Genomic DNA, 24,295 nt, shown 5'->3' with positions numbered 1-24,295 from the left:
TTCGTCTTCAGTAACCCATGCTTGTCGTAGCAGGCGACTAACGGGATCGGGTGGTCAGGGTCGCTGACTTGGTTGACGCATATCATCGGTTCCAAATTGCGCAGATCGATGCTCATGCTGTTGCTCACTGGATTGTCTGGTCCAGATTCGATTATTTACAGACCGTCGCCATATAGCTGGAATATTGCTGAGTGCGGCGTAAAACTAAACTCACTCACTCCACGTGTATAAAGTCTTACCGACATCCTCTGCAACATTCTGGGACCAACTGGATTGAGTGCAGGAGGGGATGTTGTCATTGACGTCTGTCACACTGACTGTTACCGTGCCAGTCCCCTACAAGACCGACAAAGACAACAAATAAATATGTATGTACTAAATGGATCAACAACCCGTTATGAACACAGTCAGCTGTTATGGGATATACATGTGCATACATATGTGACACTTGCCTGAAGTCCGCCGCCATCTGTAGCTGTGAGGGTGAGGAGATAGAACTTGGTGCCAGCAGGAAGAGCATCGTAGTCCACACTGGAGGCCAGGGTGATGACAGCAGAGGACGGGTCTATGCTGAACAGGGACAGGCCTCCTTGGGTTACTGAATATATTTCGAAGACGAAATGCACAAATCTTGACACAAATCTTGATGTTTTTCAATGAGAAGTTATTTGGCCAATAACTTGATATTTTCAACAATAGGTAATTTGGAAGAAATTTACACTCGGGTATATAAAGTACAGTTGTAATACGTCATGTACAACTGTATATACTGACATAGTCTGAATCCTTGTCAAGCGAGTGGTCACATACCGGAATTTTGTCCTTCCGGACAAGTCAATATTGAAAGTAAATGCAAGCATTTACGATGTTTGAAACAACTCTGGAAAACTATGTATGGATGTTAACTACAGGATACTGTTCATTGATATGTTGTACACATATAAAGTTAAACTACATGAAAGATATCTATCAACAGAATTTTACATTTCTGATTGTATGGCAAAAAATACATATCACTGAGCATATCGACGAAGTTGCTCACCAGTGCTGATAGCATACGTTGTGACAGCGTGGGGAACGTAGTCGGAGTCTGCGGCAGTGTAGGTGTGGACTGTAGTTCCAGGAGAGTCACTCTCAGATACAGACACTGCAGGGAATGGTGTTGCAAAGGTGGGCGTGGCTTCATTTACAGCACCGACACTTACGTAAACAGTGACAGTCCTGGAGTTGGTCCCGTCACTGACTTGTATCTGCAGGGTGTAAGATGTTGTGGCAGAATCGTAGTCCACAGCTGAAAAAACATACCACAATTTACACCAACAGGCTGTACAAACGTCATACATGTTACGTTATATCCTAGACATACCCCTATAGAACAAAGTGCGTTGTCAGTGGATACATATGGTTTATGGAGGTAATGGTCGTACACTGAAACAGGATTAGGCATTTAGTTGCGTTTGCTGCACCCTCCCCAGTCAACAGCAGTCCGATTGCATTTCACAGGGACCAGCCATCTGCATTGGAGCTTGTTCAGATCCGCGCATCACCCCTAAACAGTGCCTTAAGAGTTGACGTTGCGGTTGTACAGCGGTTACGCAAATGTAATTTGATCGTCCTAGGCATGTGACGTCAAACATGGTCGTCCTCACCTGGGGTGATCAGATTTCGCACCTGTTTCAAGGCACACGTGTGAATTGTCAGTGTATTACATCTCATCACCCGTGCAACAGCCATAGTAGAAGCATGCCTCCCTAAAGCATCTTTCAAGGATTGTTAATGTGTTTTTCTAATCACCAGATTTGAACATTTGCACACGTGTTAGTGGCAAGGCAAATGAAATTTTGTTCACCTGACCTGAATTTGTTCACCCGGTCGCGTGTTCACGAAAGAGCGTGCTGCATGCACCCCGCGTGGTTCACCACAGTTGAAATAGGCGGATACCTCAGGCTAGGCCTGAGTATTGTGTTACTCACCCATATTAACTACTTTGTACAACCAATTTTCATAATAATTCGTTTCTCCAAGTGTGAAGTTTCGATTTTTATTTAATAAAGTAACAACACAAAAGGCTGCTCTTTTACACATCTTGAACATCTACCTATACAAGGCCCCACTGAAGTTATATGTTTAAGAAAGAACCACCGACAATACAATGTCATCTTACTTGCAGCCAGCGTTATAGTACCACTGGCAGCATTGAGAGCGAATTTTCCGTCACCGTTCCCTGATGTGATTGTATACGATAGGACGTCACTCGCATCTGCATCTGTACACGTCAGTGTGGACACCTACAACCAGTGGACACATTACAACACAACACACTATGTTGACAATGGAGCCTTGTTACATCATATAGCTTGCAATGGTAGGCATAGTAAGTGGATTGCTGATTCTGTCTTGTCCAGAAACAAAGTTTTCTTTGTGAAAATTGTGGAGCGGGTGCTCCGGTAGATCAGGACATGCAAGGACCTTTTGCTGACATGTGGTGTCATCAATGTCTTCACAATTTGCCTAGTACATCGCATGTCATCTGTTTCGAGATGTAAGGTTTTAGTACTTGACAGGAACTCTTCAGGATACCTGTTCAAGGGTCTTCTAGTTTGTTTGGATGTTTCCTTGCAGCACATTCGTCAGTATGACTACCACTACGAAGAATGTAGTCATACTCGTCCTTTTGAGGGAAACAAACTCACAAATGTGATGACAAAGACAGTTTTACGAAAGCCACACTGGCGAAACATTACCAATATTGATAATATAAATTGCACATGTTTCATTCCAAAACATTACTTGCAAAGATGTACTATGAGTGCCATTATTAGTTCCTAATCACCCAATGGACATGTTGCATAATAATCAGGTGCAAATCTACAATGATACAAAGCTCAAACATACATACCGCATCATTGACACTGCTGCTCTCAAGCACAGTCACGTAAACCGCATATGAAGCACAGGAAGGCAAGTTGTCGTTGATGTTGGTAACTGTGACTGTCACTGTTGTTATTGCCGACCTCACAGTGCCTCCGCCATCACTAGCAGTCACTTGAAGCGTGTAGGAAGGGGGTCGTCTCAAAATCCAAAGGTTTCTGTAGTGTGATGATACCAAATGTCGGATCGATGCTGAAGTCAGTGTTGGTATTGCCATCTGTAATACAGGTGGTTTGAAATAATTAAAGTCACAGGTATAAAATGAAAAAAATGTAACCGATGTCAACAAAATGCCTGGTGTCACGCCATTATTCCAGAAAGGACGGCGATGATACAGATACTTGAAACGATAGTATATTTCCTTACTTGTAATAGAATATGTAATCTGTCCGTCGATGCCAGCATCAAGATCTGTGGCGGCCACAGTATCAATTACTGTCCCTACTGCGGTGTTCTCTGCAAACTGAAACAACAGTCAATTAACAAGCTAACACGGCAAAATAGCAGATGAAGAGGATAATTATGAAGTGGCAATATATAGACTACTGGGTCACATTTTAAAATACCACCACGTACCGAGACAGTTGATGGGAAGCCAGCAGCAAATGCAGGATCGTGGTCATTGACTGCCACAACGGATACCGTCACAGACGTCGTTCCAGTCAGCTCCGGTGTTCCACCATCGGTCACAATGATCCTGAGGACATAGTAGTCAGGGTCATTGGCTGGACTGTCAAGGTTGATTGCAGTTATCAGTTCAAGACCAGATGCACCGAACTGGAATCTAGTAGTGTCCCCAAACTCTATCGCATATGCCAAGGTTGACGTTGCATCAGCATCTGTTGCCGCTACTGCTACTATTGTTGCACCTGCTGTCGTTGCAGTTTCCAGAGGAGAGTTGGAATATGGGGCTGATGTAAAGACGGGCCCATTGTCGTTGTAATCTGCTACTGAGATTGTGAATGTTCGGTCTACTGTCTTAGCAGGAGTTCCTCCATCAGATGCTCGAACTGTCACATCGTAAGATGCAACCGATTCACGGTCGAGGGACGCAGTTGTTGAGATTTTCCCTGACACGGAATCCAAGTGGAAAATCCCGCTTACAGTGCCTACACCAGCTGCAGATATAAACATAATAATACCTTGTCATCAGAATAAAAGATCTTTTAATTTCTGTCATCATGAAAGTAAGTTTGAAAGAGAGGATGATTTAATCAACACATATGAAATTGACATAATTGTATATCCTTGAAAAATAATGCATAATACAAATAATACGTAATACAAATGGACCGCCGCTATATAGCTGGAATATTGCTGAGTGCGGCGTAAAACTCAACTCACCCACTCACTCATAATACAAATGCCGAATGAGGAAGGTGTGGTGTTGTCAAAAGACACAATTTCTCATTCGTGCATCGCATGGTTGATTCACGCAAAGAAGGTTATATTAAGTAAATACCTGTTTGTACGTTTTACGATATTGCCGACATCCCCCTTTAAAGGCTACTGGGACAATACACTATATGTCAAACATAAACAAGAAATGATGGATGGAAATGAAGTAAAGGATATGAGACTCAATTGCAAACAGTTTCCCCCACCTCCAGTTGTTGTCACCAGTGTGTACGTGATTGTGCCATCATTCCCAGCATCTGAATCTGTTGCTGCTATGGTAACAACAGATGTACCGACGTTGGCATTCTCTGACACGGGATACGGTGTTCCTGATACGAACGCAGGCACGAACGTTCCCCATGCCGGTGTGCCTTCATTCTCTGGTAGAACCTGTTGGATGGGATCAGCAATGTCATATTACATATAACTGTACAGAATAGGAACCGTGTGTATAGAATACTATCGCCTTACATATTTCAAGCGGGGGTAACAACTTAGTAATTTCATCCCGAACTTCTCAAAATAGCAAATGACCGCCAATCGTGAAAAACACTCAATGTGAACTTTCCAAACACATGGAACTGAGAGAACAAATTAATTTATAGAGTTAAAAGTTCGTTTGATTTTTTTACGCAGCACTCAGCAATTGTCCCGCTATATAGCGGTGGTCTGTAAAGAATTGGGTCTTCTAGATCGAAGTTCTTGAAAGGCATTTAGAAGTTGAAGAACATGGATACGTGACCCGTTTTTATGGATAACAACTTCTTTTTATTCTTTTATGCTACGTATAAAAATCCACTGATTGACGTCATGAGTATTGATCTAAGCAACTGGGGTACGATGACATGGATCAAGCAAGTCTGGCAAGCCTGACCACCCAATCCCGTTACTCGCATCACGAGACAAGCATGGGTGACCCAAGACCAATTCTAACCCGGATCTTCACGGGTTCATGACTTAATTAAATGTTCTTTCAAACATTGGTGGCTAGCTAGCAATTAGAACTGATGTTCAACCAGTAATTGAGACAGTAGCCGCTGTATTAACTATGATAATTTATTTATGTTATTATTGATTAAACACGTTCACATGTTTCCATTATATTTCTTACAGAAACAACAACTGTAGCTGTGGCTACGTTCGGCGTTGCTCCACCATCGGCAATGTTGACGACAAGGGTGTATGACGTCGTCGTTTCGAAGTCCGTCACTGTTGCCGTCGTCAGAATGTTCATGGCAGTGACCTTGAACTTCTGGGTGGCATCATCTCCACTGACGATGGTCACTGTCATATCACTGTTCGGGGAGGCGTCGTCGTCGGTACACGTTAAAGCAACGACGGTAGTGTCTGTAACAACAGGAATACACTTGATATCTCAACAAATACATTCAGAAGTAATTAGTCAACGTCTTCTATGCGTTCTATGAGCAAATAATAGATTAAACCGGATGGTTCATATGAAACATTAAAGAACTATACCAATAAGGTGAAATCGACAAGGAGCGCTCAGTATGAGAGAAAATCCTTCGTAGGGTTTTCGCTTTATTGCGCTGTTTACATTATGGCCTATAAATTTCACCAGCCATAGTATCACAGGCTTAGTGTGTATCGGTAACGGATCTAATTTCGGGACCTCTATGATGATTAAGTGAAGAAATACAGTCCCATTGGCAGTTTTGTAACCATATCGTAACTAAAATAAATCATACATCGAAAGCAAACGTGTCTACAAAAGAGAATAAAACATTTATAATATTTCAGTTATAGATTTAAAACAAGCATGTAACCAGGGACCAAGGAGAACTTTTACTGCCTACATGGAACCCAGCTAGATTTACACCAGGCCATCGATAATGAATTTGACTTGCACAACGTGGACATAATGGACGACAAGTAACTACAACCAGGCACTTCTTCACAACTTTTTGACCGCCTCCGTGGTGTAGTGGTTAGAGCCTCTGCCCGGAGAGCGGAAGGTCGCGGGTTCGATCCCCGACCGCGTCATACCAAAAGACGTAAAAATATGGTACTTGTTGGTCCCTGCCTGGCGCTCGGCATTAATGGGTACAACAAGGACTGGTCGGCTCGGAGTCGGTATAATGTGTCTGAGTGGGGTATTCATGCTTCACTGCGGCATGGTATGTCAGTGAGCTAGCACTTTAAAACCAGCTTAAGTCTGGGCTAGTACAAGCAGCCGCACATACACATACACACGCATGCACGTCGTCATATGGGCGAATTATTCTCAAGCACGACGTTAAATCCAATTTCACCTCACCTCACCTCACCTCACCTCACCTCACAACTTGTGGGTCCGAACCTGCCATGATGCCAGTAACGAACGATTCCAGAACATACCGTAAGCAATGACTTGAGTTTTAAGTACGTTCATAGCCGGCAACCATGATGTTAATCAGCGATACACTTCATGGACTACACAACGTCCTTGTCAGGACCAGCTCAACCAGGCCGGTTACTCAACTATTATGTCGATACAATGTTTCATGATTTGATGTAAAATGCCGCATTTTATGGTACATATTGAAGGGATTCCGGAGTGGCTACTCACTGACTGGAGGGGTCTCTAAAACTTCTGCGAAGATTTATCGGGTCTGGACTAGACCATCCAGTGATCAACATCATTGAGCGTATATCTACGCAGTTGGGATACGGTGACATGCATCAAACAAGTCAGGGAGTCGGACCACCCAGATGGCACTTTTTGACTCATACGAGAAAAGCAGGGGCCTTATTCTCGAAACGTTCGTAGCCCTAAGAATACTTAACTTTGATCGTAGCCAATGTGTTAAGAATAGGCTTAAGATGGCTACGAACGTTTCGAGAATAGCTAGCCAAATGTTGCTGAACACCTGTTCTTGAAGACACGGGTCAGACTTTAAAGTGAAATGTCATACTCACCGACGGGAGAGTTCTCTGTAACATCGGCGAAGAATGCAGACGGTGTGCATGTGGGGGTGTTATCGTTGATGTCATTCAACGTCACACTCAATGTCCCGGTAGTGGGCTGACCAGCACTGTCGGTCACCGTCAAGGTCAGCTGGTCAAAAACTTTGATTGCACCCGAAGCATCTCTGTCCAGTTTCTGCGAAGTCTTTATAGTTCCAGTGTTGCTCTCGATAGTGAAGTAGGTCGCGTGGACTCCTACAGCATTTATGTATGTCATACAATAAGTTCATCCTAGGATAACGTACATGTGCAAAAATACATTGTACTGTCAATCGATTGATACATTTAGGGATTGAAGTTAGAATATCTTAATATTTGCCTCACATTAACGTTTAATTTAAACTGATTGTATACTCATGCCAATAATGGTTGTCACCCCCTTCAATTTTTTTAATTGGAGAGTGGGTGTGGGGTGGGGGTGTGGGGTGTGTGTTTGAGGTGTGTGCGGGGTTGGGGTGGGAAGGGGGGTGACAACCATTATTGGCATGGGTATATTACATATCACTAATTGTTTATGACACGGGTAAGAATTTATGATCAACAACCCGTGCTTGTCGTAAGAAACGATAAACGAAAGCGATTGGTAAGGTTGATTCATGTCATCGCATCCCATGTCTGTTCATGATATCAATCACTAGACTGACTTGATAATTTACAGCCTGCCTCGATATAGCTGGACTATAACTGAGGAAGTCGTTCAACGCTAAATAAACAGAACAAAATATATATGCATCTACTTAGATGTAGTATTGATTTTTGTTGTTATTGCTGTCTTCACAAAGGACCAGGCAATCCACTCACTGACAACATAAGCTGCCATTATCGCCTTTGCTGGCCGGCAAGTCAACGAACCTGACCACCTGATACACTAAGTCACCTTTTGTGACAAGCACTGGAATTCCCAGTGAGTTAACGATCTTCAAGATCATAAGATCATGTAAACATATGCATATGTGCTTGAGGAAGCTTATCGGGGAACGAGTCAAAAATTAGAAAGAAATACACACACATTTTACTATTCAAATAATTGTTGAATGTTTGTTGTTTAAAGCCACACTTAGAAATATTCCAGCTATATGGCGGCGGGCTGTACATAATCGAGTCTGGACCAGACAATCCAGTGATCAACAGCATGAGCATCGAACCACGCAGCTAGGATACGATGACACGTGGCATCCACGTCAACGAGCCTGACGAATAGATCATGTTAGTCGCTTCTTTCGACAAGTATGGGTTGACCGATCATATCTAACTAAGTATAACATTATGGTTTAACATGTTGACATCGGTATGTACGTATGCGTGCATGTGTGCGTGCGTGCGTGTGTGGTTTGTACCCCGCTGTTATTTTCAGCACATCATTGTGGTGATAGGCGTGACAAGCCAACACTTTAGCCGCTGGACTATTCCCCATCCCCACAAGTCAGGAGTTAGATCACAACCTGTCAGTTGGTAGGACAGAGTGTCTCCGGCGTCGTTATCTGTTACAGTATATGTGAAGGGCACGACAGTTCCAACGTTTTGTTTCTCGTCTATGGCGATGACCGTGGCTCCGCTAATCACTGGCAAGTTGTCGTTGAGGTCGGTAACGTCCACGTTCACGGCTCCTGTTGTTGTCGAGGTTCCATCACTTACTCTGAAGTACGGAAGTCTTTGAATGGATGCAACGCACTAATAGTAAAACATACACAATCATGCAACTGCCTAAATGGCGTTCTGTCATATAATATTATACGTATATAAATGAAGTGACAGATACATATGGTCAGGCCCTAATACCAGTAAGACCAGAAATGGGCTTTACACATTGTACCCATGTTGGGAATCAAACCCAGTCTTCGGCTTGAAGGTCCGGGCTAGAATTGTTCTTGAGTAACCCATGCTTGTCGTAAGAGGTGACTAACGAGATCAGGTGGTCAGGCTCGCTGACTTGGTTGACACATGCCATCGCATCCCAGTTGTGTGGATCGATGCTCATGCTGTTTATCACTGGATTGTCTAGACTAGACTCGATTATTTACAGACCGCCGCAATATAGCTAGAATATTGTTGAGTGCGGAGTAAAACCAAACTCACTCACTCAGTCTTCGGCTTGAAGAGCGAACGTTTAACCACTAGGCAAACCCACCGTCCCTGTCTCCATTGGTTGACTAAACTATCCTCAAGTATTTTCTGTTAAAGAGTGTGTACACATTTTAAAAGCATGTATATTGTCTAAGACTGCAATTACACATGTAAAAAAGCCCAACTGAACTTACGTCACAGTCAGTAGATAAAAGGTTGTTGTTTCATAATCCAAGGCCCCGCCTACTTGCAGCTGTTGACCCACAAGTGTAAAGGGCACTGACGTAGTGGTCAGTGTAAAGGTCAGGGCGTCTGCTTCCGGGTCAGTTGCTAGGATACCGAACACTGAGGCCCCTGTTCCGGTGTTTTCAGCAATACTGACGCGAGTACTGCCATCAGTTGCTATGTTGTCAAATGTTGTGGCGGCGCCTGTGTTGGAAAATATAAGAATGTTACATATGTTACACAAAGGTGAGCTGAGCCCTAACTTACCCCCCTTAAAACATGTGTACCATAACACGTTCTCTCACGTATCTAATGAACTATAATCATCTCTTTTTCATATCGACGATATGAAAATAACTGGTGACAGCCTGTCTACTGAATCTTCATTTCAGCTGATTCTTTCAATATCCCAATAGTAGTGGCAGTAGTGAGTGAATGAGTGAGTGAGTTTGGCTTTACGCCGCTTTTAGCAATATTCCAGCAATATCACGGCGGGGGACACCAGAAATGAGCTTCACACATTGTACCCATGTGCGGAATCGAACCCGGGTCTTCGGCGTGACAAGCGAACGCTTTAACCACCAGGCTACCCCACCGCCCCAGTGGCAGTAGTAGTCGTAGTAATAGTAGTAGTAGAAGGAGCAGCAGCAGCAGTAGTAATAGTAGCAGCAGCAGCAGTAGTCGTAGTAGTAGTAGTAGTAGTAGTAGTAGCAGCAGCAGCAGCAGCAGCAGCAGTAGTAGTAGTAGTAGTAGTAGTCACATCGGCAATATTTCAGCCATATCGTGACGAGAAGGAGCAGCAGCAGCAGTAGTAATAGTAGCAGCAGCAGCAGTAGTCGTAGTAGTAGTAGTAGTAGTAGTAGTAGCAGCAGCAGCAGTAGTAGTAGTAGTAGCAGTAGTAGTGAGTGAGTGAGTGACGAGAAGGAGCAGCAGCAGCAGTAGTAATAGTAGCAGCAGCAGCAGTAGTCGTAGTAGTAGTAGTAGTAGTAGCAGCAGCAGCAGTAGTAGTAGTAGTAGCAGTAGTAGTGAGTGAGTGAGTGAGTTATTATTTAACGTCACATCAGCAATATTTCAGCCATATCGTGACGAGAAGAAGCAGCAGCAGCAGTAGTAATAGTAGCAGCAGCAGCAGTAGTCGTAGTAGTAGTAGTAGTAGTAGTAGTAGTAGTAGTAGTAGTAGTAGCAGCAGCAGCAGCAGCAGTAGTAGTAGTAGTAGTAGTGGTGGTGGTGGAATTGGGTTTAACGTCGTGCTTGAGAATATTTCGCTCATATGACGACGTGCATGCGTGTGTATGTGTATGTGCGGCTGCTTGTACTAGCCCAGACTGAAGCTGGTTTTAAAGTGCTAGCCCACTGAGATACCACGCCGCAGCGAAGCATGAATACCCCACTCAGACACATTATACTGTCTGTAGTAGTAGTAGTAGCAGCAGCAGCAGCAGCAGCAGCAGTAGTAGTAGTAGTCACATCGGCAATATTTCAGCCATATCGTGACGAGAAGGAGCAGCAGCAGCAGTAGTAATAGTAGCAGCAGCAGCAGTAGTCGTAGTAGTAGTAGTAGTAGTAGCAGCAGCAGCAGCAGTAGTAGTAGTAGTAGCAGTTGTAGTAGTGAGTGAGTGACGAGAAGGAGCAGCAGCAGCAGTAGTAATAGTAGCAGCAGCAGCAGTAGTCGTAGTAGTAGTAGTAGTAGTAGTAGCAGCAGCAGCAGTAGTAGTAGTAGTAGTAGCAGTAGTAGTGAGTGAGTGAGTGAGTTATTATTTAACGTCACATCGGCAATATTTCAGCCATATCGTGACGAGAAGGAGCAGCAGCAGCAGTAGTAATAGTAGCAGCAGCAGCAGTAGTCGTAGTAGTAGTAGTAGTAGTAGTAGTAGTAGTCGTAGTAGTAGTAGTAGTAGTAGTAGTAGTAGCAGCAGCAGCAGCAGCAGTAGTAGTAGTAGTAGTAGTGGTGGTGGTGGAATTGGGTTTAACGTCGTGCTTGAGAATATTTCGCTCATATGACGACGTGCATGCGTGTGTATGTGTATGTGCGGCTGCTTGTACTAGCCCAGACTGAAGCTGGTTTTAAAGTGCTAGCCCACTGAGATACCACGCCGCAGCGAAGCATGAATACCCAACTCAGACACATTATACTGTCTCCGAGCCGACCTGTCCTTGTTGTACCCATTAATGCCGAGCGCCAGGCAGGGACCAACAAGTACCATATTTTAACGTCTTTTGGTATGACGCGGTCGGGTAGTAGTAGTAGTAGTTGTAGCAGCAGTAGTAGTAGCAGCAGCAGCAGTAGTAGTAGTAGTAGCAGTAGTAGTGAGTGAGTGAGTGAGTTATTATTTAACGTCACATCGGCAATATTTCAGCCATATCGTGACGAGAACATTTGACATTGTAATAGAATATATATATAGTTATTATAAAAACCTGCCGACGAAGGACAGTAAAAATACTAGACAATCACAGATATCAATATAAAACTAGCGAACAAAGCTAAAATATTCCAATTAAAGAAGACAATACAATGTAAAAATGGGCTATAGATCGCCAACAACTGAAGGTAGATCACCATACTAGGAACCATGGGGACTTACATTACTTTTGCTACCTGCACCGACCCTAGTTGGATTTACACCATCCCTTCAGCCATTGGCGACAGAAGAGAAATCTAGCCATAAATTAAAAACACACTTATTCTACGATTAAAAAGCAGGTACACTTAGATTGACTAAATGTTTTGGGACTTACGTACCCTCTCAGGAGGACAATAATTTTACAATACTTCAACCCCCTTTGAGGATACAGCCACTAACAATCTCAGTTGCTAATCTAAACTACCAATAATAAAATATATATCTATTTACAAATCACTCAACAAATCTAATTTTTTTAAAAATGCAAGAATTAAATGAGAACTGACATTATTAAAAAGATCCTTCAGAGTTTTGGATTTGAAATAGATATCCCTTGTGATGGAATATTCAATACAGTCAAGCAAGACATGCTTGACTGTGATCCTTTCATCACAAGGGATACAAAACGGAGGATCTTCGCCTTTCAATAAATATTCATGAGTATATCTGGTGTGGCCAATGCGACATCGTCGCATAATGACCTCTTCAAATCTGGACTGACAACCCAAGTAAGTGTAACCAATGTACGGTTTTATTGCATGTAATTTATTAATACCTACTTGGGTGTCCCACTTCTTTTGCATTAGATCGCGGATGTATGTTCTAATGCTGGCTTTATAATCTGAATATGGGATAAGAAGTGGTGTCACTGATTTGTTGAGGGCTGCCTTAGCAGCAATATCAGCCATCGTGTTCCCAGAAATGCCAACGTGGCTGGGTAACCAACAAAAGACGATGTCGCATTGGCCAGTAGCAAGTTCATTGTACAATTCAAGAATTTCTAATAAAAGTGGATGTTTGCAAGAAAGATTTTTAATAGCCTGAAGACACGAAAGAGAATCTAAAAAGATGATATATTGTTTATATCTACGGTTTTTATTAATATATTTAAGAGCTGTTAATATGGCGTTTGCTTCTGCTGTGAATATAGAGCTGTTATTTGGTAGTCGAGAAGATATTGTTCGGGATCCTATGACAGTGGCACATGCCCCCGCGCCACCATCCTTGGACCCATCTGTAAATAAGGATTTATGAGTATTATATTTATTTTTTAATTGATTATATTCTTGTTTATATTGTAATTCATTAGTTACAGATTTCTTAAACTTTGTCAGAGTTAGGTCAACTTCAGGCCTCACTAGTTGCCAAGGAGGAGAAGAAAGAAGACGGGAAGGAGATATATTTTCCAGCTAAATGCCGGCAGCAGAAATGAAGGGCTTAATTCTGTGCCCAAGAGGCGGAACAAGAGACGTTTTTTTGTTGTATAAATCCTCGTAGAGGGGATTAAAGACACAGTTAAATGCAGGGTTAGACTCGCTAGAATATAGTTTAGTTATGTATTGTAAAGATAATTTGATACGACGTTGTGTTAGAGAGGGCTCATCTGCTTCAACATATAGACTGTCAATAGGAGAGGTTCTAAAGGACCCAAGACAAAGTCTTAGGCCTTGGTGGTGGACAGAATCAAGTAGTTTTAGGTTGCTTTTGCAGGCTCCACCATATACGATGGAGCCATAATCAAGTTTCGAGCGGACCAATGATCGATATAGGTGGAGGAGGGTAGCTTGATCCCCTCCCCACTTAGAATTGGAAACAACTTTCAACAAGTCAAGTGCCTTCAGGCATTTAGTTTTAAGTGCTTTAATATGTGGTAGAAACGTTAAGTGTGAGTCAAAAATAATACCCAAGAACTTGGCCTCCTTCACAACTTTGATAGGAGTGCCATTTAGAGATAGTTCCGGGTCTTTATGAGGCTTATATTTTCTACAAAAGTGTAGACAATTAGTTTTTGACTTGGAAAATTTAAAACCGTTTTCAAGACACCATTTATGTATCTTATTTAAACACAGCTGCAGTTGCCGTTCAATAGTATGCATATTCTTACCACGACAAGAAATATTAAAATCATCCACAAAAAGTGATCCATCAATAGAATCATTTAAAACCTTGGATAAACTGTTAATTTTGATGCTAAAAAGTGTGACAGACAAAATACTGCCTTGTGGGACACCCTGATTATAATGGTCAGACAGGGTAGAACCAACTCGGACTTGAAATTGCCTGTCAGCTAAAAACTTGGATATAAATTGAGGCAAACGGCCTCTCAATCCAAAATCGTGTAAATCTCTTAAAATACCATGTTTCCATGTAGTGTCATATGCTTTTTCTAAATCAAAAAAGATTGACACTGCATGTTGTTTATTAATTATGGCATTTTTTACAAAAGAGTCTAAACGCACTAAATGATCGATGGTACTACGGTTTTTACGGAAACCACATTGTATATCAGTTATAAGGTTATTGGTTTCCAAGTACCAAACAAGTCGATTGTTGAACATGCGTTCCATGGTTTTGCAAACGCAGCTAGTGAGTGAAATTGGTCTATAATTTGAGGGATCTGTATGATCCCGTCCAGGTTTAGGTATGGGAACAATAATAGCATCCCGCCACGACGAAGGAAAATTTCCAGATGTCCAAATGTCGTCAAAAATGTGTAAGAGCGTCTCTAAACATGATTCAGGTAAGTGCTTCAGGAGTTGATAATGTATGTTATCAGCCCCTGAAGCAGTATCATGAGCCTGATCAAGAGCAGTATGTAGCTCATGTATCGAAAAGGTCTCATTGTAGTCTTCCCCATTATCTGAATTAAAATTAATAGCTTTCTTTTCTTGCTGTTTTGATATTTTTGGAATTCAGGTACATAATTAGATGAGGAAGAATGTTTAGCCAACGTCTCACCAAGTTTATTAGCAATATCAGATTTATTAGTAAGTAATTCGTTTCCATCTTTGAGATGGTGAATGCTAGACTTAGAGCCCTTACCCTTGATTTTCTGGATCATATTCCACACCTTGGATATAGGTGTGCGAGAATAAATTTTTGATATATAATTTCGCCAAGATAGGCGTTTACTTTGCTTAAAAGTACGTCGTGCTTTGGCGTTTAAAATTTTATATTTGTCCAAATTGTGGACCATAGGATGGCGACGGAAATAGTGCTCGGCTTTCTTCCGTGCCTTCCTAGCCTGTTTGCAGTCATTGGTAAACCATGGTTTTCGTACGTGAGGAACTGCAGAGGACTTTGGGATACACTCATCAGCTATGTTATTTAGTTCATCTGAAAAACATTGTATGGCATCAGGAATGTCATTGTAAAGTTCAGGTTTGAGTTTGTCAGTACAAAGATTTTCATATAAAGGCCAGTTAGCCTTTTTAAAATTCCATCTTGATGAAGGAAGAACATCAGATGGATTCACAGGTTTCAGTATTGTTGGGAAATGGTCACTTCCACAGAGGTCATCGTGGACTGACCATTCGAATTCACTCAATAGGTTGGAGTCAGTAATAGACAAATCAAGAGCTGAATATGTTCCGTATTTGAGCCGTCATTATAAATGCATAAATCATTATTGGAAATAAATTCCTCAAGTAATTTACCTTTGGTGTTTGTATGAGTGCCACCCCAGAGCGGGTTGTGGCCATTTAAATCACCCATGATTATACAGGGTTTAGGTAGTTGATCATAAAGAGCTTGCAAATCGGTTAGTTGTACAGCCGATGAAGGTGGAATGTACAAAGAGCATAAAGTAAAAGCAACCTGTAATGTAAGTCGAACTGCAACCACTTGAAGATTTGTTTTAAGTGGAACTGGGCTATGGATCACAGTGTTCCTCACCAGGATGGATGATCCACCAGAAGCTCTATCACCCGGAGGAGAAAAACAGTGATATGCATTGAACTGACGGAAGTCAAAGTTATCTGTTTGTTTCAGATACGTTTCTTGGATGCAGAACGCTGAAGGTGTAAAATCTTGGTTTAATAGATGTAAATCATTTAAATTATTCCGGAGTCCTCTACAATTCCATTGAATTATAGGTGAGGACATTATTTCTTCGGTGGATGAACAGGAGATCTACCCCTTACCTTCCTTGAGGGTGACAAGCTATGAGTCCTACTATGGCTATGGTCGGACACATCCATGTCCTCAAGGGATCCAAACTTATTATAAAATTGGACCTGGTTATTTGACCCCTTTCGGGGTCTGTTGCTTTGACTCTTTTTGTTTTCATAGTTAGGTTTGGATGGATTTTTCACAGTCGCTTTCGCACTTGTGTCAGATGATTTAGATGGTTGGTTCTGAGATGAGGATTTGTCTTTCTCAGAAGATGCCTTCGACTGAATGATGGTTTGTGAAGGTGTGGTTTGAACACTGGAAGTCACCTTTTGAGGTCTCGCTTGAATTTCGGAAGTTATCAAGGTTGGGGCAGAAGTCCTAGCCCACGTATAGTCGGTTTGGCAACCAACTGAAGTACATGAGACATGTTTTGATGTAGAAGCCTGAACAGAAGCAGAAACAGTGGCAGCATAACTCGGACCTGATTGTTCTCGTGTAAGAACAATCTGTTTTGCTTCAAAGAATGACACGTTTCGCTCATGCTTTACTCGCGAAATTCTTGATTGCAACTTCCAGGAAGGACATTCCTTGGATGAAGAAGGATGGCAACCCGCGCAGTTGACACAAACAGGTGTTTTGTCACAAAGACTACTGTCCTCGCATGTTCCCGCACATCGATGACATGCAGCTGGATTGTTGCAAGACTTGGACCCGTGACCATACTTCTGACAAGTGTAACACCTTAAGGGGTTGGGGATAAAAAGTCTCCACCCTCAAGTTGCAATAACCTGCTTTCAGAGATTGTGGGTGAACTGGCAAACAAAATGTAAATAGGTAAGTGTTAGTTTTGATAACTTCGTTATTCTTTTTGACTGTAAAGCGTTTGACCTGACTTACACCTTGGGAGTGCAGTTCAGTCATGATATCAATTTCGCTCATGTCTGAAAGGCAACGTCCAGTATCCCGGACGATGCCCTTGCTGCTATTTAGCGTCCTGTGAGGGGGACACCTCCACAGGAACATTTGCTAAAGACGTTGTTTTGAGCAGAATATTTGACTGTATTTGTTTCCTGCACTCGATTAGCAAGGAACCAGATCTCAACTTTTTTATTTCCTTTACGTCTCCGGCCAAACCTTCAATGCCCTTTGATACAGCAAAGGGATTCAATTTTAAAGAGCCACCGTCGGGATCACACATAACTAGAAAACGAGGCCAATTATCCGGATTGTTAGAGATTGCTTGACCGTCATCATCTGAAGACAACGAATCGTCAGATTCGTGTGAGCGTTTTTTGAGTGGGGGTGCCATGATAGAAATATATATGATTCGTCCTCCTAGCTCCCCACCCACCATGGAGTGTCAACAAGGACGATGCCTCATGTCTGTGGATCTCCAGCAGACGGCACCAAGGATACTAGGAGGGTATACTCAAGCAGAAAAAATCTTGAAAAGATAAATCCCACCAGATTGGCCAATGAGCCACCGCCTTCTGGGCATACGACTCTAGGCAAAGTTCATGATAAACATATTCCAAAATTAGTGTAAAGGAACAAAGGCTGCCAAGACCGAAATTTCAACAATTCCAAATCAAATTTTGTGCAATTACATATAATCAATGCACAGGGCTTGGCGTGACCAGCCGATTGATAGAACCGGGCCAGTTCTACCTCCCGTCTAGGTGAAGTTAGGGCCGAAGTGGTGTGTTGGGCAAAGGAACACTGTTCCTGGAACCAGTGCCCTCAACCACCAGACTCCCTTCCTCCACCGACACAGGGGCGCAACCCACGGCAAACGGGTTGGTGGACCAAATATCCCCCCGGGTCCACAACGGGGGGTTGAAGGGCGCTTAGCGTTACCCAGCACCAACCACGAGGAGGTGGCCCTTCATGGGTGCCAGCAGTAGTAGTAGTAGTAGTAGTAGTAGTAGTAGTAGTAGTAGTAGTAGTAGTAGTTGAAGTGCTAGTTGATTCTCAGTTTGAAACTAATCGCTGTAGCAGGAGCAACGATACAGAACATCAACGATGCAGAACATCAACGATGCAGACAATAACTGTCTACCCAGGAAGTAAAAGGATGCGACACATATGAACCACCCCCATGTGTGAAGCACTGTCGAGGTCAGGCTGGTTCACACTCTATTGGCTGTGAGAGATCAATTCAGTCCACACATGCGTGCAGACCAGCGTCTTGGTCATAATTCCGCCTGTGGTCCGTCACGCAACAGTGGGACTCGTACAATGAATAACGTAACAATGCCACACCCTCGCACCCTACTGTGTCATTGTGTTGTTGTACTCCATTGACAGGTGATAAAATCATTCATACTGTTCAATTTAGTCTGCAAAGAACAGGTCAGATTAGTCTGTCTCACAGTCTCTGAACCACATTATTTCCCTACTGTCTAGTCCCCCCTGCAATGTAGTCTGTCTCACAGTCCCTGAACCACATTATTTTCCCTACTGTCTAGCCCTCCCTGCAATGTAGTCTGTCTCACAGTCCCTGAACCACATTATTTTCCCTACTGTCTAGCCCTCCCTGCATTGAAGTCTGTCTCACAGTCCCTGAACCACATTATTTTCCCTATTGCCTAGCCCTCCCTGCAATGTAGTCTGTCTCACAGTCCCTGAACCACATAATTGTCCCTACAGCCTAGTCCTCCCTGCAATGTAGTCTGTCTCACAGTCCCTGAACCACATTATTTTCCCTATTGCCTAGTCCTCCCTGCAATGTAGTCTGTCTCACAGTCCCTGAACCACATTATTGTCCCTACTGTCTAGCTCTCCCTGCAATGTAGTCTGTCTCACAGTCCCTGAACCACATTATTGTCCCTACAGCCTAGTCCTCCCTGCAATGTAGTCTGTCTCACAGTCCCTAAACCACATTATTTTCCCTATTGCCTAGCCCTCCCTGCAATGTAGTCTGTCTCACAGTCCCTGAACCACATTATTTTCCCTACTGTCTAGTCCTCCCTGCAATGTAGTCTGTCTCACAGTCCCTGAACCACATTATTTTCCCTACAGCCTAGTCCTCCCTGCAATGTAGTCTGTCTCACAGTCCCTAAACCACATAGCGGCACGTGGACATAGATAAAATGAAAATAAAATCAGACGAACCTACCTTGTACTACTTGATGGGCCAGACAGAGGACTATTGATCCTGTCAACAGCACGTGATGCGTGGGTGTGTGTGATACAATACCCGTTAAACTGACCTACTTCAGCTAAGTCCGCGGTAGATCAGTCGGTTGAGTGGTGCGGCCCATTATGTATAGTCTGCGCAAGCTGTACATGTGGGTTCGTATCCCACCGTCGCAACTTTGTGTGATGTGATACACAATTCCCCTTGGGAGGAAGCGCAATACATTTCTATTTCTCCCTTGGGGAATTGTGGCTGCCGGGGACATTTTACTAATTTTTCATAGTAGGGGTAATGGTAGCAAGAGCTAAGGGTCCGACCAAAGCCTTATTTGTGGAATAAGGCTTTGCAGAGGCTTTTGTTGGACTTGGTCCAGGACAATCATTACCTCTACTACTCATCAAAAGACTCGCTTTGTGCGTCGGAATTACAGGATCAGATTGTTCATTTCCGAGATAAACAGTATTTAAATAATACTGGCATGGCATGACAAGCTTTCGACAATATTTTTAAATGACAATCAAAAGTTACCTGTTAGGCATGAACACCAATTACTAGCGTACAATTATTCTCACAAATATGTACTCGATACGATCTTTGCAAACACTACCTGCAATTACATTAACACAATCCGGTACATGTGAACTCCATTGAGTGAGTGAGTGAGTTAATATTTAACGTCACATCGGCAATATTTCAGCCATATCGTGACGAGAACATATGATGAACTCCATTGAGTGGTGCAAACTATAGCCACTGCTCAAACTAAAAATCTCATCATAGTGTATACCATGTCTTAAGTTTATTATATATTATACACAAAAATAGATTTCTACTTTTATTGCTCTTCAGTAACATGTATAAACCACGTACTATTCAACAGGACGTATTGCCCACGGAAAGTATATTAAAAATCACGCATGACCTGTGTCACATAACGTATCGATATTAATATCAAATAACCTCCAAGTACAAAGACTTAATTTGTCTCCACCCCTTTAAGAGTTTATGTTGTGTCTAATTATACCAAAGCTGCACAAAAACGTCCCGATATGACGCCGAGCACGCACAATGCCGTTGTTACCCATACAACATTCGGAACAAAGTCTCTTTCAAAGGGTGGAAAAAGTTCCCTTTTGTGCCTCCCTACATATCCAACCTCCTGATTATACACGTGAATAGGATAGGATTTACAGACATTGCCTAGCAACACTGAGGTGGGCGGATAAACTGATACACAATTAAGCTAGAGGATAATAGCAGGCAACATAGAAGAGGACACTTTTACGTCAACGTCGGGTAACGTCAGTGTCACGTTCACCGCGAAACCCTGGATGATCGGGCTGTAATTCACAGCGATAAAGCCGGTGTAAAAGTCAGCACAGGGCCGTTATAGGATAAGGTCAATCTGTAGGATAAGGATATCTCACCGTCATCAATACTTTAACTTTTTATATCACCGCCTCCTTGGTAAACATGCAGGTCAAGCTCGACCACAAATGTACTTTTGTCCGGTCAAAATGCTTACTATTTTTACTTTAAACCTTATTTAAAAATGAATTATCTTATCAAAATAAAAAAAATCTATTTTGCCAATTCGTTGTAACAGCACCGTTTCTTTACACATAAAGACGTTTGCCTGATATACTGACGTGAACTCAAAAATATTTTCAACTTTCCATTTTCAAAGACAATAAAATACGTTACAGTGGATGCCTCTTTCAACAGTATTCTTTTCGTAAGAGGCGACTATCGGGATCGTGTGGTCCGGCTCGCAGACTTGGTTGACACATGTCATCGTATCCCAGCTCATGCTGTTGATCACTGGATTGTCTGATCAAGGCTCGATTATTTACAGACCGCTGCCATATAGTTGGGATATTGATGAGTGCGGCGTTAAACAACAAACAAATAAACAAACTAAAACAGCAGTGTTCTACATAATATGGAAGGTAAGCCTGTGCCAGACGTTTACCTCACGGGTGAAACCCAGGAGCAGGGAGTAATATGTTACAAGTTATTGGACGATGAAATATGATAAAACGTTTATATTATCTTTTGCACAATTTATCGAAGAGTTATCTCGAATTTTGTGAGCTCCATATGTCAGTTGAAATTAATGTAATTTTATCACACTGATAGGGCCCCTATCGACAACTTTGACCTGATATCGTCACTCCGCTTGTCTAAATCCATTTTCACTGGTATCTGAATTTTGAGTCTGGATTATGTTGTATAACTGACGTGAATATCTTGACTGAAGAGGACCATTTTAAATACCAAGGTACCTAATGTCATCACTGGACAGAAAATCGTTAGCTGATGTAATCAGGATTGTACCGATAAAGAACCTATCGATAACTATGACCAGATATCGCCACACAGCTTGTCTGGAACTTAGATACTAATGCATAAACAACGATCCTTGAAATTCGAGTGGAAATGTCGCTAATTTCTACAGGGGCGCAGTTTAATATCATCGTTCGTAATCTCAGCATTGAATACAAAATTTACGAACGTGGAATTAGAGCCATGTACGACATAATTTGTATACACAAAGGTCATCCGCTACTAAGAACGTCCAAAATATACACCGCACAGACAGGCATGTGTTAAATGTAGATGTATACAATTTGTACATACAACGCTGACCAATAAAAACAGATATAATCTTTAGCAATCATCATGTGTTATTTGTTATTGTTACCACAAGTTACACCATGTGTGACATATACATTACCGCATTATTTTAATTAAAAAATTCTGTTAACTCTACACTTCATTTCAAAGCATGATCACTAAGGTGTTGAGTTGGGACGTAGCGGGATTGACATACTTCTTGTTAGTGTCCTAGCTGCGTGAGTGATCATAATGATCAGGGCCTCCTTTCACAAAGCACTAAGGTGATCGTAAGTCACTAAGGTAACCTTAGTGCGATGTTAAAGAATGGGAGTTAAGGTTAACCTTAGTACAGGTTGCTTCGTGAAAGGAGCCCCGGATTGGTCACACTTAAGTTCGTACTAAGGTATGTGTGTGGACCTAAATCTACCACCATGTATGGTTGGGATAATACGGCTGTGTCATTATTGATGTCATAAAGTGTGACTAGAAGGTAAAATATCGAGAATGGCATAGAGTAAACTAATTCAAATACACCATATTTTTCGTGTATAGAATTCTGGAACTTTTCTATCTTCGAATCTTCACAGAACAAGCGCCAATAAATAACTTTTCTGCTCCCATTTGTTCTGCAGTTCTGATTCAGGATCCGGTTTAATGAGGTCGAACACCCTATCGCCACTATATATAAGGACACAGTCACAACGCAATAATCATCGGATTAAGTTCATTCAATGCCATGTATATCGCCCATCATTCGACTGTTTTCTAGTGTGACTAGGAAGGAAAAACAGGGTATGGCAGAGTAAACTATTCAAATACTAAATTGGAGATTGTGATTTTCCGGGCTATTAAAAGTACACATGTACACCTGCAAAATGGATTAAAAACCTAAAATATATAAACGTTATTGACATTTTAAGGCTGGCAACAGTCGCCGAAACGCTGCAAACCTTAGCTCTAAAACACAACTGTTATACTAGTTTCCTAACACCAGATCGAACAATCATTTGTAGCTTGTTTCATTTTAGCCACCATTACACCTGGTTGTAAACTTCCATTTTCGCTTGGCAATTTAGTAACATAACATTTCCACTGTAAGAAAAAATAAATAAACAGTTTTAAAAAGGTAACGAACCCTCAGACACATCATGACTTCTTGAACTTTCTTATAATTCTATAGTCGATAGGTAAGAAATTGCGAAATGTTTACTGGTTCTAAATAGTGGTAATATACGCTCACACAAAAAAAATCCTATCTATGCTGACAATCTAACCTTGTTTGGTTGTTATTTCAATAAGTAACACAAGTCACGATAGAAAAATAATAGACTCTATTGTCACACCTACCTGCTCCAAATGTGTAAGTAAGTTGGCACAGCAACAGTAGCAACACCAACACCACCGTCCGAGGTCCTCCGCCCTCGAGGCCTGCCATGTTGAGAGACTCAGCCGTGTCCTTAAACACACGAATTTAGGTGACACATGAAACTATCTCTACATTACACAATAGGTGGTTATTAAACGCCTCTCCTCGCTGACATCAAAATATTAGTTTGCCCAATGTCAAAATATCTTGCTAGACCCGTGTCATAACATTTGCGATTATAAATATTATGTATTAAACATTTAAACAGAATGTGGGTCTAAGTTAAGCTTAACAAACACCTCCTATTTAGGGGGTATGCATAAAGAGGCGGATGGTATTTACCTAGTCTAAGTGAAGAGGATTCTCTCTGTATTACGGACTAAAGGTCTTGGAAAAGAAGATCTTCCCTTCTCAGTTTAATCTGTACGTCCGAGAGCTAACGGCTTTTCATGCCATCAGCTGTTGTGGCGTCGGTGTAAATAACGAGGGTGTGTAAGGCGGGTATTTCTGTGGTAGCTTTCTACTCGGCGGCGAGAGTGATTGAACACACAATTGATCACAGACTGTCGCAACAGTGGGCTCGGCCTAGGTTGGTTGATCGTTTTGGAACTCTTTCACATGAATCTGTCCACTGTAAGAAAAGAAACGATGACGGGCAGGAATCTTCAGTTTTAGTCCAGGGTGGACATTACGGCATTGTGAATCAGTTGGGTTTTCGAAGTTTTCAGAAGTACTGAAATACCATGTAATGGAGGAAAGCACCCAAAACACACCCTTTGTTGTATGCGAGGTGTTGTTTAACGCTGCACTTGTTCTAATTACATGATGGCTGTCGGTGAACAAAAGAGCCTGGACAAACCAGTGGTTGACATCGTGAGCATTGATCAGTGCAATTGGGATACAACATGCAATCAAGTGAGTGAGTGAGTTAAGATTTAAAGTCACATCGGCAATATTTCAGCCATATCGTGAACTAAAACTAGTTCTAAATTTATAATACATACATATAATATATAAAGCCCTGTCAACGAAGGACAGTAAAACCACTAGATTATCACAGATTGAGTT

The 24,295-nt window shown here is 42.1% G+C and overlaps 1 protein-coding gene across 1 annotated transcript in view; it reads right to left on the bottom strand.

The window, feature by feature from the left end:
• The window catches only part of LOC124258547 (protocadherin Fat 4-like), a 54,850-nt gene extending 31,554 nt beyond the window's left edge, over positions 1 to 23,296 (bottom strand). The window contains 13 exon segments of the mRNA XM_046692615.1: positions 240 to 336; positions 453 to 598; positions 1,043 to 1,291; positions 2,165 to 2,288; positions 2,900 to 3,045; positions 3,298 to 3,394; positions 3,508 to 4,049; positions 4,536 to 4,719; positions 5,441 to 5,676; positions 7,249 to 7,491; positions 8,739 to 8,967; positions 9,608 to 9,789; positions 23,209 to 23,296. Coding sequence (XP_046548571.1) covers positions 240 to 336; positions 453 to 598; positions 1,043 to 1,291; positions 2,165 to 2,288; positions 2,900 to 3,045; positions 3,298 to 3,394; positions 3,508 to 4,049; positions 4,536 to 4,719; positions 5,441 to 5,676; positions 7,249 to 7,491; positions 8,739 to 8,967; positions 9,608 to 9,789; positions 23,209 to 23,296 — 2,563 coding nt within the window.
• Between the last annotated feature and the right edge of the window lie 999 nt (positions 23,297 to 24,295).

This window comes from Haliotis rubra, unplaced genomic scaffold (genome assembly GCF_003918875.1).
Source record: "Haliotis rubra isolate DU_JTF1 unplaced genomic scaffold, ASM391887v1 Scf698, whole genome shotgun sequence".
NCBI lineage: Eukaryota > Metazoa > Mollusca > Gastropoda > Lepetellida > Haliotidae > Haliotis > Haliotis rubra.
Note: the sequence above shows the minus strand (reverse complement) of the source record. Positions and strands in the feature narration are given on the sequence as shown.